The sequence below is a fragment of the Gopherus flavomarginatus genome, chromosome 2 (genome assembly GCF_025201925.1).
Source record: "Gopherus flavomarginatus isolate rGopFla2 chromosome 2, rGopFla2.mat.asm, whole genome shotgun sequence".
NCBI lineage: Eukaryota > Metazoa > Chordata > Testudines > Testudinidae > Gopherus > Gopherus flavomarginatus.
The window spans coordinates 82,150,940-82,168,635 of record NC_066618.1 but is presented as its reverse complement, the minus strand read 5'-3'; the positions used below and the strand labels follow the sequence as shown (position 1 = coordinate 82,168,635).

The following is a 17,696-nucleotide window of genomic DNA, read 5'->3' as shown; positions in this document are numbered from 1 at the left end:
GTGGGTAGCTACTGTAAAATAATGAGGCCAATAACGTCGATTTGCGTCCACACTAACTCTAATCCGATATAGTAATATCGATTTTAGCGTTACTCCTCGTTTTGTAGGAGTACAGAAATCGATTTAAAGAGCCCTTAAAATCGATATAAAGAGCAGTATAGTGTGGACGGGTGCAGTGTTAAATCGATTTAATGCTGTTAAAATCGTTTTAACAGTGTAATGTAGACCAGGCCTGATAGATGTAAGCCTGATCTGTAGCCATTATGTAGGGAGCACTCCTTTGGCTCCCACTAGGTGACTTCAGGCTTGAACCCATCTTTTGTGTATGTATTAGTCCTTCTCTCCATCTAATGTGAAACGGATATTTCCAATTTAGTAAACTGACCTGTCTCAAGAATAGGGTGACATAGAATGTGTGTGTGTCAGGATGACAAACTACCTAGCTGTAATGGATATTGCATGCAGGGATTCTACTGGGGAATCACTTTCTTTTTGTCACAGAGGGAAAATAGTAAATGTGTGATGGAATACCACAATAATGTAATAAAATACATAACCATTTGATAGGCTAGACACTTGAACAATTACTTCAGAGAGAGCCTTAGGATAGATCTTAATGTGTAATTTATAGCAGCTGAGCCTCTTCCTTATAAACCTATTTCTTTTACAGTCTTTACAATTGTTTGCAAAGGGAATTCTAACTGCTACTTTCTGAATTTTTACATAGTTCCAGAATTGTTTTACCTGATCCTGCTACTTGTTTCATGAATGTTTACTCCTGGGAGGAGTTACATTGAAGCCAGTGGGATTACTCACATGAGTAAGGGTTACTTGTATAAAAAAGGGTGCAGATCAGACTCAAAAGGAATACTCACAAGATAATGTAATATAAGAAAAAAATTTGACCCAACTGACCTAAAGTGCTAGCTTGTGGTATTAGTGTTCTGAGATTGCATTTGGTGCTCTGGTTAACTCTATAACTACATTCTTTCAATTAGACAGTGTACTGTTACCTATTGTCTGTCTTTCGTGTTTGGATATACAGTTACTCACTAAGCCTGTTTAATTGAGTTGCTCTGTTGTATTTGTTTCACCAGTGGCAGCTGAAATGTCTATTAGAATACAATGGCACTTCTGCAGGTACAAAAGTAGCTTTCATGGAATGCACACATTTAATCTTTGGAATATTGTGTGAATTTGTTTGTAGGACAGCTGAACTTTTTCTGAAGCGCTCCCTAGAAATGAGGGAGAGGGTCCTGGGACCAGACCACTCAGACTGTGCACAGTCTTTGAACAATCTGGCAGCTTTGTACAATGAAAAGAAACACTACGATAAGGCTGAGGAACTGTATGAAAGAGCTTTAGAAATTAGGAGGCGAGCACTAGCCCCTGATCATCCCTCACTGGCTTACACTGTGAAACACCTTGCAGTACTCTACAAAAAGCTGGTAAGTGTGTCTGTGTGTTTTATACATCATTTAAAAATAACGTCTTGCTCTTTCCATCCCAAAAGAGGCAGAGTATCAAAAAGAGTTTGGATATCAGCATTCTCCAGAAATGCACAAAAAAAATCGAAGTAGATAAATTAAAGTTGTCTCAGTTTTTGTGCCCCCTAGGAGCTCTGTGGGACATTTTCCTAAAGAAAAGCTGTTCTTTAATAATGTCTTCAGTGTATTGGGCACCTACAAACTTTTCCTTTAACTTCATTCAGGCAAATATATTCAGCCAGTATATTTACCGTAAAGGAAACAACTCAGTTAGAAGACAGAATTATGGCTGTTGCCAGGGAATCGCTTCTCCACTTTCTTATTTTGAGTTCCTCTGCATACTGTATGCAGCATCCTTTGCAAGCATTTGTTCCCATCAACCCAGATGCAGACACCATATTTTTGGCACCTGAGAATAATTTCCTCTAATTTTTACATGTGAACCCTGTCAGCCATCTAAGTATTTATAATAGAACTGGCAGCAGCTCTCTGTGTGGGTATCTTGAGCCATTTCTACTTCATTTCAGTTCAGTGAAAAATAAGCAATCACGCTGGTGTAGAACACTCTGTGATAACAGTATTTTATATTTTCAAAATATCTTATAAATATTAACTGTCAATTGACTGGCCCTATAGAAGGGGAATCCCTGTCTATAGGAATATTGTAATCCGTCCTCAGCCTTGCGGCTAGGCAGAACATGAACCCTAAAGTTTCCAACTGTTACACGGAGAGTTCAAATTCAGAATAGAGTGATGGTAGCTGAGTGTTTCTTTCTGCACTCATGCATTTTGCCATTCTTCTAAACTGGAAGTGTTGTCAGTAGCTACCGGTGTGGTGCTCAGCTCTTGTTCGATGATGATAAGTCAGCTTTGTGCCTGTTCCCTCTGTGTGCTGCCCCGGCTCTGTGCAGATAGCTGAAATAGCAGACCCCACAAGAACCCCCAAAGACCACAGATTCTGGTAAGGTCTGAAGGCACCTGGCTAGGTGTCATAGGTCTCACCCCCATTCTGAACTTTAGGGTACAGATGTGGGGACCTGCATGGACACTTCTAAGCTTAATTACCAGCTTAGATCTGGTCTCACTGCCACCATCCAGAATTTCTGAGTACCTGGATCACTCCCTTTCCCTCAAAAACCTTCCCCTCCCTGGGTAGCCTTGAGAGACTCCTCCACCAATTCCCTGATGAGTCCAGATCCAATTCCCTTGGATCTCAAAAACAAGGAAGAATTACTCCTTTCCCCCCCCCCCCCACCAATCCCTGGTGAGTCCAGATCCAATTCCCTTGGATGTAAAAAAAAAAACAGGGAAAAAAATCAATCAGGTTCTTAAAAGGAGGCTTTTAATTAAAGAAAAGAAAGGAGAAAAAAAAAAAAACCTCGGGGGGACGGCATATCCGCTAATCTCACAGACAATAGATTGAAAACACAGGATGGTCCCCTGGGCAAAATACACACAAGAATACCCAATTTGATAATTCCCTTAATGACACCAAGACAAATCACAAAAGAAAATAAACAAACCTATTTATTCCTTTCTAAAACTTACTACTCTGATAAGAGGCTGGTTCCTTGATCTTTTTCACTCTGGCTGAAACTGAAACTGACTAAACAAAGGAAACTTCCCTCCTTCCTTTTGAAACATCTTGTTCCCCCATTGGTTCCTCTGGTCAGGTGTCAGCTAGGCTAGGTGAACTTCTTAACCCTTTACAGGTAAAAGAGGCATTAACCCTTAACTATCTGTTTATGACACCAGGTTTATTGTCAAACAAAGCACAGTAATAGTTTCCCAAAGACTCTGCAAGACACACTACGAATTTTTACCCCGTAGCAATGGACCGGCTCAGTCACTGGGGGAACTTTCCACTGCCCCCGAGGCCAGACAAAGATGAGCACTCCCGGACCTCCTTTTATAGAGTTACAGGACAGATTACTCATCCCTACTGATGTGTTGAAGTACAGCCCAAAGGGTGCTGTCTCCTCCTTTGATCATGTTGTTTCAAACAGATAGAACTCTCTATCATGCTGTCCTTTTGACCCTGTCTTTAAGATGCACCTGCTTTTAGCAACCCTCTTTCTCACCAACTTCTGTGAGTGAGGCCTGCCTGTGGCTCACAGCCCAGCTTTTGCTTAGCAATGCCTGGAAGTACTTTGGTTCAGGCCTCAGGCTGGGCCTCTGACACAGGAATTTATGTTTCAGGGCCTCATTTTACTACAGGAAGAATCCTGTAAACTTACTTCCTGGCCAGACTGTTCCTGTGCTTTTGCACTAGTGCTTTTACTGCTAACACCTCCAATAGCATTCTGAAATGGCTTGAGATCACATGAGCTTTTCCCATTTCAGACTGCTGCAGTTGACTCTGCCAGAAAAAAAACACTGCTGCGCTTGGATGAACATAAATGAATTAGTGGAAAGGAAGAGACTAGAGTTGGAGGTACATAAAGAATTATTAGATACTTGACTGTAGACAGTTACCTCTTGATATAAAATCATAGCTGGTGTGTGTGAAGAAACAGAGAAAACTGCAGACCTTACACATCCAAAACTAACTTAGACATATTCCTGAATTTCCATTTCATGTTAAATGTCAAACATCCATATTCCAGAAATAGAATCCCAAATACATGCCCCAAGTTAAAAAAAATAAAAATAAAAAAAAAATCAGTAACTCAGTACATCCAGTGAAGCAGATACAAGGAAGGGAGCAGATACAAATCTGGAGTGGAACAAAATTTGCTGGTAAGTTTCCCTTTCCCTCCTGTAAAATTAAGGTCCACTAGAACTATTTGCTGAAAATCAACTCTCGCCTCTGCCATGTGTAGTAAGGGTGGGGGATACAGCTGCTGGGGATGGAGAAAACTTTTTGATGGCCAAGGATGAAACAACCTTTTAAACACTCTCTCTTGTAGATACTAGTGGAAGGAACATGCTTGAGAAATAATCAAAACTAGAGATAGTACCTGGAAGGACTTAAATGGGAGTTGAAGGCAGTCGGATCATTAATAATGATCAACAGGAATGGTTTATTGTAGATATTCATTAAGGGTCCAGTCCTGCAAGGTTTAAGTGACCTTTCTTGTCCTGAAAGCAATTACAATTTTTCTAAGCTCTTTATTCACAAAAAAATGATATGCATATTGGCCTGCTATAACCACATGTCTGGTTTTAACATTGGTTTGTTTTCTAGGGAAAGCTTGACAAGGCAGTGCCTCTGTATGAGTTGGCCGTTGAAATTCGACAAAAATCATTTGGTCCAAAGCACCCTAGCGTAGCTACTGCCTTGGTAAACCTGGCTGTTCTTTATTGTCAGATGGTAGGTTTTTCCTGTCTTATATATTTCAGCAATTTTATATATGAAATTTAACAGCATATAAAAGGACACCCTCAGGGAATTCAATCTCATGTACATTTTTACAATCTGAAAGAACATAATGTGATTGTACCGACTGGAATTTAGCCGGGGTGAAAGGTTAAGTTAATCCCTTTAATCTTGTAAAAAAAGACCATGGGATTTTTAATAAATCATATAAATCACAGCCTTTGGTTTAAAACTACATCTAAAGCACTGGTTTAATACTGACTGAGGGAGCATTAGCTACGGAAATTCTGGCACTCCTTCATGCACACTGATCAAGTGTAGTCTTGCCTAGTCTTTTAAGCTCTGATAAGACTGCAGTTGTAGTCTTTCTACTTCATACCTAATATAGGTCAGAGAGAGAGAAACATTTACTAAGATCTTACCATCCATTTGTTTCCTTAGTATCAATAACAGTAAACACTTACTTCATATATCATATATTGTTATGTTGCTTGGGATCTGTAAACCTGACTTTGAATAAGAGGTTACAGCTCATTCGCTAAAACCCAGGAATGCGTTTGGTAGTTTATAACCTATTCATTTAGGATAAGACTTTCAAACCCACCAAAGGAACTCTGACCCCAATTATCATAAAATTAATGGGAACTGGGTGTCCAAATCTTTTAGGTTGCTTTGTGTCTCACTCTTATGTAAACAGCAGTTCTTTTAAAAACAAAATACTGTTTTGGTTTAGTAAAGAAACTTAAGTCTATGATATGCCTATACAGTTTGTAGAAACCAAATAGTATGTGTAATACCCATTTAAACAACTGGTTTTCATCTTGTTTTCCTTCTCCCACCCAAAAAGAAAAAGCACATTGAAGCCTTACCTCTGTATGAATGTGCATTAAAGATTTATGAAGACAGTTTTGGTCAGATGCATCCTCGTGTGGGAGAAACACTAAAAAACTTAGCTGTGTTGAGGTAAGGACAGATATTTTTCTCCAATTACCTAATATAGGGAACTGCTTCCATTAAAAAATTAACAAATGTGAATAATTATATCAATAGAAAATGCTTTATTAGGCAAGCTGGGGGCTAAAATGTAAACAGTGTTTGTAACTGCGTTAATTATAGTAGGGTGACAGTCTGAAATGATGCAGACTAGAACCCTGAGGTACATATGCATCTCTTTCCTTTGACAATATGGAGGGACTTGGATCCAAGTCTTGTCCTATCACAATCAACTCTTCCAATTTATTCCTCCACTATGCAATACAGTTACACTTAACACAGTGAATGCAGCTGGAGTGCATGCCGATAATTCCTAGTGGCTAGTGCCAGCTCCATTAGGGCAGAGTTAAGATTGTATGGTCCTTTACCTTTGTATTTCCTTGTTTTCAGACATTTTAGCTGAACTCAGTGTCCTGGAAGGGCACAAGCTAACACCAGGCAATCTTAACTCGGCCTTAACAAAGATTTTTGCAGACTTCAGTACAGGAGTGAGTTGGTGGGATGGATTTGGTTAAATTTTGGTTTCTCTCCCAAAGCTATGAAGGAGGAGATTTCGAGAAGGCTGCCGAATTGTACAAGAGAGCCATGGAAATCAAAGAAGCAGAGACTCTGTTGATCGGAGGAAAAGCAGCTTCCCGGCCCTCGTCAAATGGAGACACTTTCAGTTTAAGAAGTACATTATCTCCAAATGTTTTTCTAGACCATGGACAAAGGTGATGCAAACTGGCACAAAAACAAATGCCAGTGAAGAATGCTTGATGGTTAAGTACTTAAAATAAGCATGCTTCAGATTAAAAAAAAAAATTTCTAGGAGACAGTTTGTGATGAATGAAAATATGAACAAAGTTTTACATTTTAGTTTAAAATATTTCTGTTCATGCCAATTTTTTGTGGACCATGTGGTACAGAGTTACTTCTGTGTTACACACAGGCATTTAGTGAGAGACTGCTGAGTGTGTTCTGTTAGTTACTTGTTCAGACGGTAGCTGTAATGCCAGAAAACATCAGTTTTGTTTTTTCTCTATACCTCTTTTTAGTAGAGGACCTGTGAGCTGCAAGGTATAATCAATAAAACAGCTACTAGTTGTTATTCCACGTCAGTTCCTTCAGTGTCCACACTGTTACGGTGTTTGTATCTTTGTCTTTTCAGGAGCAGTTTGTTGTTCAGGGACACAGTAATTTTGAGACCCATATATTGTGTTTCCACCAAAAGAAGGAAAAGGGTTCTTAGTAAGACATGCTTTTGAGTTTTTAGATCATGGTTGTTGAGAGGGGGCTTGTCTATGTGGTCACTTTGTGCATGGCAAGCCGGGGTGTGAAACCACAGCCCACCAGCCTTCACACTAACTGGCCATTGGGACCCTGATACCACACACACAAATTTCTATTGTGTGCTTTGATTTAAATTCTGTTTTGAAATAGATTGAAGTGCACTATAGAACTTTTAGTGCATGGTAGCAGTCCACACAGCCTCTGAGTCTGCAGCATGCTAATGCACTGTAGATTTACACCCCATCTTGTCATGCATGAACTGATGACGTAGACAAGCTGACTGATATCTTTGTCCTCTTTAGCTAAAGCTTTTTAATTGGTGTCAGTTATATCCACTTATTTTTAGTAGGAATATGCTTTTTCAATGAGTAACCTGAGAGAAAAATATTATGAATTGATTGGGGACTAGCGCACACCTCTCAATTTTAGTAGAGAGAAACTGCTCATTAAACTCCAGTATACAAGCATACTTGTATTAAACAGAAGAAAGAACAGAACAGCATCAGTGAATTGCAGTAAACTGATTTGTATTAAACTTACAATGGAGTATTTCTCCCAGTTAGTTACAATGATCAATAGAATAAATTCACTAATTTAAAAATAATGCTCCTTTTCATACTTTAGAGTTCAGTGTCAGATCTGTGAGGAAACTTCATTTGTGAACTAATCCGTTTATTCAGCTAGTGTTAAAGTGCCAAGGCTGTTTATCTCAAAGGGATACTATTTATCTTCCCTTTTTCCCCCCTTTTACAGTGAGCAATTAAGTCAATTCCACACCCTCCCCTTCCTTCAGCATTTTTTCTGAATAGAAAAAGTAATATTTAAATAAGTATGTAACTTGGGAACGATTAGTTTTATACTGCTGCAATTAAAAATGTACAAAATCAAAACTGACATTGAGCACTAAAACTTAGTTGAAGAAGAAACTTCTGACTACACAAACGATATGAGGTTCTTGCAGCATAGGAAAAGCTGTTTTTATCTAGACAAAAATTGTAATCTTCTAAATTTCAAACAGATGGATGTTTGACTTCTTTGTAATGGTGTCCGAAACAGGTGTAACAGCTCTCTTGATTCTCCTTCTGTAGAAAACATATCCTACCAAGTCCTGTTCGTACATGAAACTGAAGTGTTAGTATATTTGGTATAAGCCAAATTCTATGTAACTTAATGAACACAGTAGAACTCCACATCAAAACTGATAGTGTCTTCCAGTGTATCAGCAGAGATTTAATGGTACAGACCCATAGCAAAGTCTCATTATTAAGATTCACTGTTAAAAATTTAAGTTGATAGTATATTGTAGCTTACCACATAAATGAACAAAGTTAGCAAAAATATACAGCATTGAAGTGTATTTGTTCACTGAGTTACAAAAAAAATCAGACATTTCCACTAGATTTCTCAGTCAGAGAAATACCATGGTTCTTTTTAGACTTCTAAATTCCAATATGCTTTAATTGCAAAGGTGAAAATCATCATCAGCCACAGGGCTCTTCTTTTTTTAAATTAGTTTTAAACACAATCATCTGCAAAGTTAGGTCTAGACTCCACCACCTCACTTTACAATTTGGAATGGGCAAGTGTAAAAGTTGCTTTGCTAACTATAGTCAGTCAAGAACTATTTTGCATACACTAACATCATCTCTCTAATAATTTTATATATGTATTAATTACTATTTTTGTAAAACTGTACATAGGATAAAATTGTAAATAGTTGCTTTTGTGTAAAGCTGTCAGCCATGTAAAGTAGTAGCTAAATCAGGCGTTCTCAAACTTTTGTACTGGTGACCCCCCTCCCGCCTTTCACACAGCAAGCCTCTGAGTGCGACCCCTCCCCTTACAAATTGAAAACAAATGTTAAAATATATTTAACACCATTATAAATGCTGGAGGCAAAGCGGGGTTTAGGGTGGAGGCTGACAGCTTGCAACCCCACCATGTAATAACCTTGTGACCCCCTGAGGGGTCCCAATCCCCAGTTTGAGAACCTGAGCTAAATGCTAGCCAAATAATTCTAAATGGACTTTAGTATTATAACTAGATTTTAAAAACTAGTCTTCTCAAAAACACCTAAAAGTAAACAAAGAATGAAGTTTCCTGTGCAGTTAATTTTTTTCAGTGATAAGTCATAGCCATGTGTTTACATAGTAAAAATGCTCATCAGCTGCAGTGATGACATGCTAGGAGCTGTTTTGGTCAACCCAGTCCTTGACCCAGTAACAAAGAATTCATATCAAAACACTTGTGCCTTACAACTGCATACTCACACCACTATCAAACACAAAGCAATACATACATAAATACTTGTTTATGAAAGAATAGGGATGTGACACAACCTGACAAATCACTCAACCCTTTAAAATTTTTCTAGTGAAATTTATGGCCTATGAAAAGATTGAAGCCTTCCATTTACTCACAAAACAGGTACAGCCACACTACAAACTTAGACAACATAGCCCATTGAACAGTAGCCAGCTGGATGCTTACAACTACCACAAATCTGGTTTACATTTGAAGCAGTAATGTACATGTTAAAGACTCCATTATCAATCCTCTGAACCACTCTATCCAGATAAGGTTACTCCACCTTTAATTTCCCCCATATTGCCAACATATGGAAATATCATTCCACATCATGTGCGATGCTTACCTTTTTTGTGTGTCAGTTTGTCTATTATCTTTAATTTTCCCCTAGAGATTTTGGACCCTAGCATGATGAGAAATGAAAACTTACAGTAGTACAACTTTGTATTTTAAAGCAGTATGTAGACAACAGCAGAATACAGTTATGAGATGCCATCTCCAATTTTTTATAGTTCCGTTTTACCAAAAGTTCAAGTTTTAAGAAAGGAATTTCTTACAGGACCTTATTTCTTGTGATATTTCTTGATTCAGCTCTAGTGCAAGATCCCAAATGTTAAATTCAATATTCCATTTGCCTACATGTTCTTCATCTTGGCCATGAGTTCTTCTAGGCTTTCCTCAGACTCTGCCACTGTTGTTTCCCCAGCTACAACATTCTCTTCCTATTAGCAAAAGGGGGGAGGGGGAATATTTAGTTTCTTTGCTCTGAATAAAACAAGATATAACGGACCCAAGGAGTTCAGAATGCAGAGTTCTTGCAAGATCAGGCCCAAACATTACAACATAAGCTATTCCATAGCCATTTGCAGTTTTATGTGTCTGACCCAAAATCCACTGGTAAACTCCATTCTGATTAGGATTTAAGAAAATGAGTTTTTGATGCATAAGTATGGAAGTCAGATTTCCCGGAGACTGAGCTTCAGTTTTATGGTAATTTGACTGCATCTTTCTTTTAAAAGATAAGTTATTTGTAGTTGGGGATTGGTCCTGCTTTGAGCAGGAGATTGGACTAGATGACCTCCTGAGGTCTCTTCCAACTCTGACATTCTATGATTCTATAAATTTGTAAAAATGGTTTTGCCTGCCTAAACAATTGGGGAATTCCTCAGTGTGCTTAAACCTCAACACAAATAGAGAAACTGAAATTCATTAATTCCTGTTGCTCTCAGAAGCGTCAAGCTAATAAATTGTTTAAAATAATTTTATTGTACAGACTCAAGCATTAATAATTTGATTGTAAGATATACTCAGATTGAATGTACAGGCGTGCAATTTTACTAGAATTGTTACAGATGGGGTTTTACTGTGGACAAATGATAATAAGTTGATAACTATCATGTGTTTCCATCAGTTTATGTAATAACTGAATGCTTTTTAGTACATTCCAAAGGATACAGCAGACAACTGATTTATAGTATTTTCCTCTATGACTAGTTTCACATAATACAGAACTTTCTAAAACTGTCATTAAATAAATCTATAAAAAGGATGATTTAACATTACCTTGTTTGGTATGGTATATGCTACTGTAATTCCCTTTGGAAGATCAGGAAGTGGACCAGAAGCAGCCTTCAGTTCCTCTTCTGAAACCTCCGATACCAGCTCAATACCTAAGTGTCAAAATGTCAACTAATTATTTAAATAAAAAACTGTAATCAGAGGATCAAAGTTATTGCCATTAGATAAAACTGCAGCAACCAGAGCTTATTAAAATAAAAAAATACTTTAACAGTACATCCACTAAGAGACCTTTTATGTCAGATTCCCTACAACATATTTTAAGTGGCTCCAGGGATGGGCCTTTCAACTCCCCTATGGGTACTCTTTCATAGTCTAAGTCATTCATTGTAGGGACTTTTCTTTCCTGATAGTAAGCTTATATTTTCATTTTATTAAAAATACAATATTCAGAGAACAACTATTTCTAGAGTATATGAATTTAATTTTTAGACAAGTGTGCTGACAGTTTCAGCCCAGAATTTTCTCAGTTGTTAATGCCCTTACAGGGAATTTTTTTATTTATATATATATATATATATATATATATATATATATATATATATATATATATATATATATAAAACCCCCTTATGTTACAGAAACCTGATTATAATGAATATTCGTTGACAAGCTATTTAAAGGGACATGCAGATAAACTTAGACCCAAACTTGAGTTCTGTATAAAAGTTCCTGTAAAATCTAATGAATATTTTTACAAGATTAAAGAAGTTTGTTTAAATAAAATATTTTCATTTTATTTAAACAAACTTCTGTAGTGTTGAGATTAAATTTTCACCTGTTCAATGTATGAGAACCAAAACGTGAAACTGGTTTAGTTTAATTATCAGATTTATTAGAAGTGAAAAAATGTGAGTAACCGATAGTGTTTAATAAAGATTAGTTAAATTCCTTGCTTTGTTGGTGGTGTCCATTCAAGTTTGAGATGATTGCTTACCCCAGTCATTGTCTTCATGAACTATTTCTTCTTCCTGTTCAACTACTACTTGTTTTGGTTGTGCAGCCTTTTTTTCCTGAAGAGACTACATGAATAAACAAAACACAAACATGAATTAGTGGTTATTTTTGTTGCAAGACTGAGGAGAGTTAAGACAGTCTAAATATTTGTGTGAGTTTGTTTATGGCCTTTTAGAAAACATTTAAGGGTGACCTGCAAAGGATTAAAAAAGGGCATAGAACCACAGAATATCAGGGTTGGAAGGGACCTCAGGAGATCATCTAGTCCAACCCCCTGCTCAAGGCAGGACCAATCACCTGAGAGATTTTTGCCCCAGATCCCTAAATGGCCCCCTCAAGGATTGAACTCACAACTCTGGGTTTAGGAGGCCAGCATGCTCCTTTACTATGTATAAAGAAGGCCTGAAAGGATTTCTTCCCCCAATTCAACATCAATGACTAATGAAAATTTTGGGGAAAATAAGATTTTTAATATTCAACACTCACACTCTTTAATTAAGAGGCTAAGAGAGCCCACAATTTACATAATCGTTAAACCTTCCACAAAACTTAAAGCAAAAGCAGGGAAGAGCAAAGGTGACACTCTTGATATTTTTAATACAATATAAAAAATAAACAGTTCAAATCTTATTTATTCATCAGAAAGCAAAGCATAATTTTTTAAATAAATCCATTAAATGTCATCTTTACACACTGTTAAGCACATACGTAAGAGGTTGCAGGATTGAGGCCTAAGCAACAAATATTTTATTAGGTTGTTTTATCGCTTTGCCCAGGAAAAAACAAGTTTCATAAGTCACTTTGCCTACCTTTTACTTTAAGATGACCTACAAATACTTCTGAAAATATTTCAAATAATCTAACTTCAAAGTTTGTGCAACTATCAGGAAACAGCCTGTCAACACTGCTTCAATACAGAATGACCTGCTTTATTTACCACAGACCTTCAGCATGCATTAATAGATGGATTTTTACCTTGTATTCTTCTTGCTGTTTCCTGCAATTTTTGTCATTGCAGTGTGGGTTTGGCTTCATGGCCATAGTTGGAAAGAAATCCTGCATCGCATTATAACCAAGATAGTAACTCACAGTACCAAAATTTAATAAAAACCTGGAAAAACAGAACGAGAACTGCAGTGAAATGTAAGTATTTTCTTGTTCGCAGCTCCAGAGTGAATTGCCTAAATGCTTTTTCCAGATGTTATATTTTGCACCCCTCAGTTGTGATATTGTATTGTTACCCTAAATTACTGGCATTTGGTTTTAAATTACCTATACCAACTTCAGAAATTATGTAGTAGATCCTCACTTGGTGTAAATCAGCATAGCTTTATCAGATAATGGAGCTATCGTGAATTATACTGCATGAGAATTTGGCCCTATGTTTGTATAGATATAAATATGAGAGATGGATCACGGATGAAATTTGATACTTGATTGCAAACCCAGGAAATGGTATGTTTAGAACAGGATTGGCAACCTTTGGCACATGGCCTGTAAGGGAAAACCATTGGCAGGCCGGGACAGTTTGTTTACCTGCAGTGTTGGCAGGTTCGGCCGATCGCAGCTCCCGCTGGCCGTGGTTCGCCGTTCCAGGACGATGGGGGCTGTGGGAAACAGTGTCCAGCACATCCTTTGGCCTGCACCACTTCCCGCAGCCCCATTGGCCTGGAAAGGTGAACCGCAGCCAGCGGACACTGCAGATAAACAAACCGTTCCGGCCTGCCAGTGGACTTCCCTCATGGGCCGCATGTCAAAAGCTGCCGATCCCTCATTTAGAATGTCTCATGGTGCAAACTTCCCCTCCACCCTACTTGTGTCCAATACCATTCAGTCAGGGTGGAATTTTCAAAACCAATTAACATTGGCTTAACTCTCCTACCACTGAAGAAAAATCTTCAGTGGGGACAAAATTAGGCCAGCCTGACCTCTTGGAAATCACACACTAAAAACAGATAATTTCTTATATTTATTACTAGAGAACCAAATTCTGCCTCGTATGTAAATTCACACAACATATACTAAAGTCAATGGCACACCTCTGTAACTGAAGGCAAAACAACCCTCTGTTTTACTTCACAAAATCTGGATTGTTTTTAATTCAGCATCTGCACCTAACAGCATCTGGACAATTATCCCCAGAATAAGTTTGTCTAAAATAGGATTTTAACACACGAACTCGAGACAAAAATCCTATTTTCCAGACTTAAAAATAAGGAAAGGGAAACAAATTTATGCACACAGAATCGTTCAAAATTTTCTCATGGACACAGTTCTTTGAACAGCTGGAGTTTGTGATATTACTTGTAGAAAATTTTACTATACAGTAAAAATATTTATAGCTGTTTTGCATCACTGAACAGAAACTATGCAGGACTAACTCTCTTCCCATGCTTTGTGCAAAGGAAACTACGTTATTCTGCTACTTTGACATTCTTCAAGACTTCATAATTCAAGATGAATAAAAAAAACCCAAGTATCGCGAAAGAGCACTTGAAACAATCTGTAGAAAATGGTAGCTCCAAAACAAAAAGTTCAGTGACTCAGGATATGTCTACACCAGGGGTAGGCAAACTATGGCACGCGTACCAAAGGCGGCACACAAGCTCATTTTCAGTGGCACTCACACTTGCCCGGGTCCTGGCCATCGGTCTGGGGGGCTCTGCATTTTAATTTAATTTTAATGAAGCCTCTTAAACATTTTTAAAACCTTATTTACTTTACATACAACAATAGTTTAGTTATATATCATAGACTTATAGAAAGAGACCTTCTAAAAACGTTAACATGTATTACTGGCACGCAAAACCTTAAACTAGAGTGAATAAATGAAGACTTGGCACACCACTTCTGAAAGGTTGCCGACCCCTGGTCTACACTAGGGGAAAAAAACAAACCTGTGGCAGCAAGTCTCAGAGCCTGAGTCAACTAACTCGGGCTCACATTAAAGAGCTAAAAAATAGCAGTGTAGACTTTTCTGCTTAGGCTGGAGCCTGGGCTTTGAAGTGCCCCCCCCCCCCCCCCGCCCCTCAGAGTATAGCTTCCAGCCCAAGAAGAAACATCTACATTGCTATTTTTAGCCCCACAGCACCCGAATCAGTTGACCCAGGCTCTGAGACTTGCTACCATAGGGTTTTGTTTTGCAGTGTAGATGTACCCTCCTATCACATATCTTGGTATCAACTCCTTTAAGCAAATGCCTTTGTACATGAGTGTGTATGAAAGAGAGGCAGATCTGTCACTGGGAAAGAAAGATCACCAATCTCGTAAGCTTATAAAGTCCTGAAGACGTGAAGCTCTAATGATCAGAAAGAAGCCTGTTGTATTCTTTATAACAAGATACTGTAAGTTTAGTCACAGAAGTTCATTCAAATAACTTACTTCAGAACATTTTGTACAAGAATCCCTGCAACTACTCCCATAGTGGTAGGAAGGCTGGCAGCACAAACTCCTTCTCGCTTTAATGTTTTTTCATCAATATTGGCAGCAACTACAAGTGGGGGAGCACACTGGGAGGAGAAAAAAAGCAATCTCATTAAAAAAAATTATAAAAACCTCAGACCACACAAAGGCAATAACCAGAATTACTCTGAACTAAAACAAGCTGTGGCTATGTAGCCTTGAAATACCAGTTTCACACCACATATTCTGTTTTAAAAAGCACAAACTAGAAATACAGTGAATCCTAGATTTCAGAAAAGGACCCCTTAGCCAAGGATTGCATACCGCAAAACAAGCAGATTCACCAGGTATGATAAGTTGTATATGTCCTGAGACTGCATTTTCACTCACTCCAGATTCCATCCATGTTTGTCCAAGCTCATTGCAGGCCTTGAAAGCACAAACATACGCAAGAGTTACTATAAATTAACACTGTAGAAGTTTGTTAAAAAAGGTTATTAGAAATCATGCATTACACTGATGAATCTGTGACTGTTACCTCTTAAAGCCAGAAGACAAAAGAACTGTCAGATTAAAAGAGGTCTGGCTATAAACTATTTCTGTGTCTTTTTTTTTTTCTTTTAGTAACTCTGACAACAAAAATCAAAGGCCAAATATGGGTATTGGATTCACGAAGGCAGATCTCTGCACTTGTCTGGAGCGCCATAAAAAATCAGTGGGGGTCTGCGCAAGTACAGAGCTCCAACTCACAGTTGCCAGATCAGGGCCCAGGAATCTAATATGATTTATTAGGATTTTCTATTCAATTTCTTTACTGTTTTTTCCTTTAATTATATTATTTACACACATGCACACACAAGAATGGATTTATTATATTTATACATTTATATGCGTCATATATACACATGCTGATCAAGCTAGTAGGTGGATGGCAACAAAAATGTTTGTTTTGGAAAATACACTGCATTTGTTACAACTGTGAAGGAAAACTGCACAGTAAAAACTGTATACTGCCTTAAAAATGTACATCAAAATAGAACGATTCTTATCAAATTTTCCATAGGATAGTTATACAAAGAAAGTCATTAGTGAATTTAGACAGGGTTTACAAGATGACTCAATACAAATAAAATTTAATAACAAAAATACATTTTTCCTTTACTAACCATTACTTACTATCACATGTAATCTGTTTTAGGTTTACTTTTTATGCTCTAAGAACTGAATAAAAAGCTCATTTCCTCCCCACATTTCCCTATTTTCACATATATTAACAGACTCCTTAATAATGTTTTGCCTTCTTTATGGTGCACATAACTTCTGTAAATAATAATAATGGAAGACTGTATTAGCAAACCCACAAGAATATGTGCAGACCTCAGATGCTGTACTTACAGTGTTAATTGCCATACGAGCTTCAAAGTTGTCCACGCAGCTCAGTACAAGATCAACAGGTTTCCCTTCTTCTAACCCACCATAACTAAAGTAAATACCACAGTTTACATGAGGATGGTGTGCAAAACACATTAAAATTGTAGTCAAGACATTTCATTCTTTTCATTACATAAATTGATGGGAAATATATTCCTATCTAACAAAATAGTCTGGATCCTATTTAACACTCACAGTCTCAAACAATTCAATAAAACCCTGTTTATCCATGAGCAGGGACATCCATAGAATTAAGTAAAAAGGCAGTCCTTGAAAATGGAGTCATCTGAGGAATCATAAGAGATTCAGATAAGAGGATATTTCAGACTAAAGGAAATATCACTGGGTGTAATTTGTACCTCTAACAAATTTTTAAGAAGTGTCGTATAAATGTTTATTTTCCCTAATGGTTTCTCTTTGCATAACATATCTGCAGTCATTTCAGAACTAATTTGAGAGATATTAATTATATTGAAAATGAGAGTCAAGCTACTCAAAAGAAAGGATTGTGCAATTTGATGTCTTTTTAAAGAAGTATGACAACATATGGAATCTTCAATTTGGCGGGAAAGCTAAAAATACACTAATATAAACAAGGAACAAATTTAATTTAAAGTGAGACAAAAGTAAAAGCTATTTACCAAGATCTACTTGGATAACACGGCTAGGAAACAAAAAAGTGTCTTTATATACATATATTTTACATAAAATGTGATTGTTTTTCCAGTTGGAGGCCTAACGTTTAAAAAAATTATGAAGCCAATAGAGTATTTTAGACTTTATTTACTAACAAACATCAAAAGAAGTCTTGTGCTTTTCTAAAAATGTTTTACCTTATTCTGTCCATGAAATGTTGGAAGTTATCCACTGTTGTGATATTGTAGTTATGTACTTCAAACTGAACATCAGGATTAATATTCCTTATAAAGAAAATAAAATCAGTCAATAGT

General features: G+C 37.3%; 2 protein-coding genes across 13 annotated transcripts in view; one reads left to right on the top strand and one right to left on the bottom strand.

The window, feature by feature from the left end:
• Positions 1-6,889, top strand: part of NPHP3 (nephrocystin 3) — a 43,059-nt gene extending 36,170 nt beyond the window's left edge. The window contains exons 24-27 of the mRNA XM_050937882.1: positions 1,208-1,448; positions 4,675-4,800; positions 5,654-5,769; positions 6,336-6,889. Of these exons, the coding sequence (XP_050793839.1) occupies positions 1,208-1,448; positions 4,675-4,800; positions 5,654-5,769; positions 6,336-6,516 (664 nt within the window). The 3' untranslated portion in view covers positions 6,517-6,889. The remainder of the gene's footprint in view (positions 1-1,207; positions 1,449-4,674; positions 4,801-5,653; positions 5,770-6,335) is intronic.
• Positions 6,890-7,577: 688 nt separating this feature from the next.
• Positions 7,578-17,696, bottom strand: part of UBA5 (ubiquitin like modifier activating enzyme 5) — a 62,919-nt gene continuing 52,800 nt past the window's right edge. For 5 of the 12 annotated variants that reach the window (XM_050938011.1, XM_050938015.1, XM_050938018.1 and 2 more), the window contains 3 exons: positions 11,894-11,978; positions 10,942-11,048; positions 7,578-10,100 (listed from right to left, as the gene is read on the bottom strand). In XM_050938011.1, coding sequence (XP_050793968.1) covers positions 10,014-10,100; positions 10,942-11,048; positions 11,894-11,978 — 279 coding nt within the window. In that variant the 3' untranslated portion in view covers positions 7,578-10,013. Of the gene's footprint in view, positions 10,101-10,941; positions 11,049-11,893; positions 11,979-12,888; positions 13,025-15,294; positions 15,423-15,639; positions 15,745-16,710; positions 16,796-17,579; positions 17,667-17,696 lie in introns of all 12 variants that reach the window. The other 7 variants (XM_050938014.1, XM_050938021.1, XM_050938022.1 and 4 more) reach the window with 5 other exon arrangements.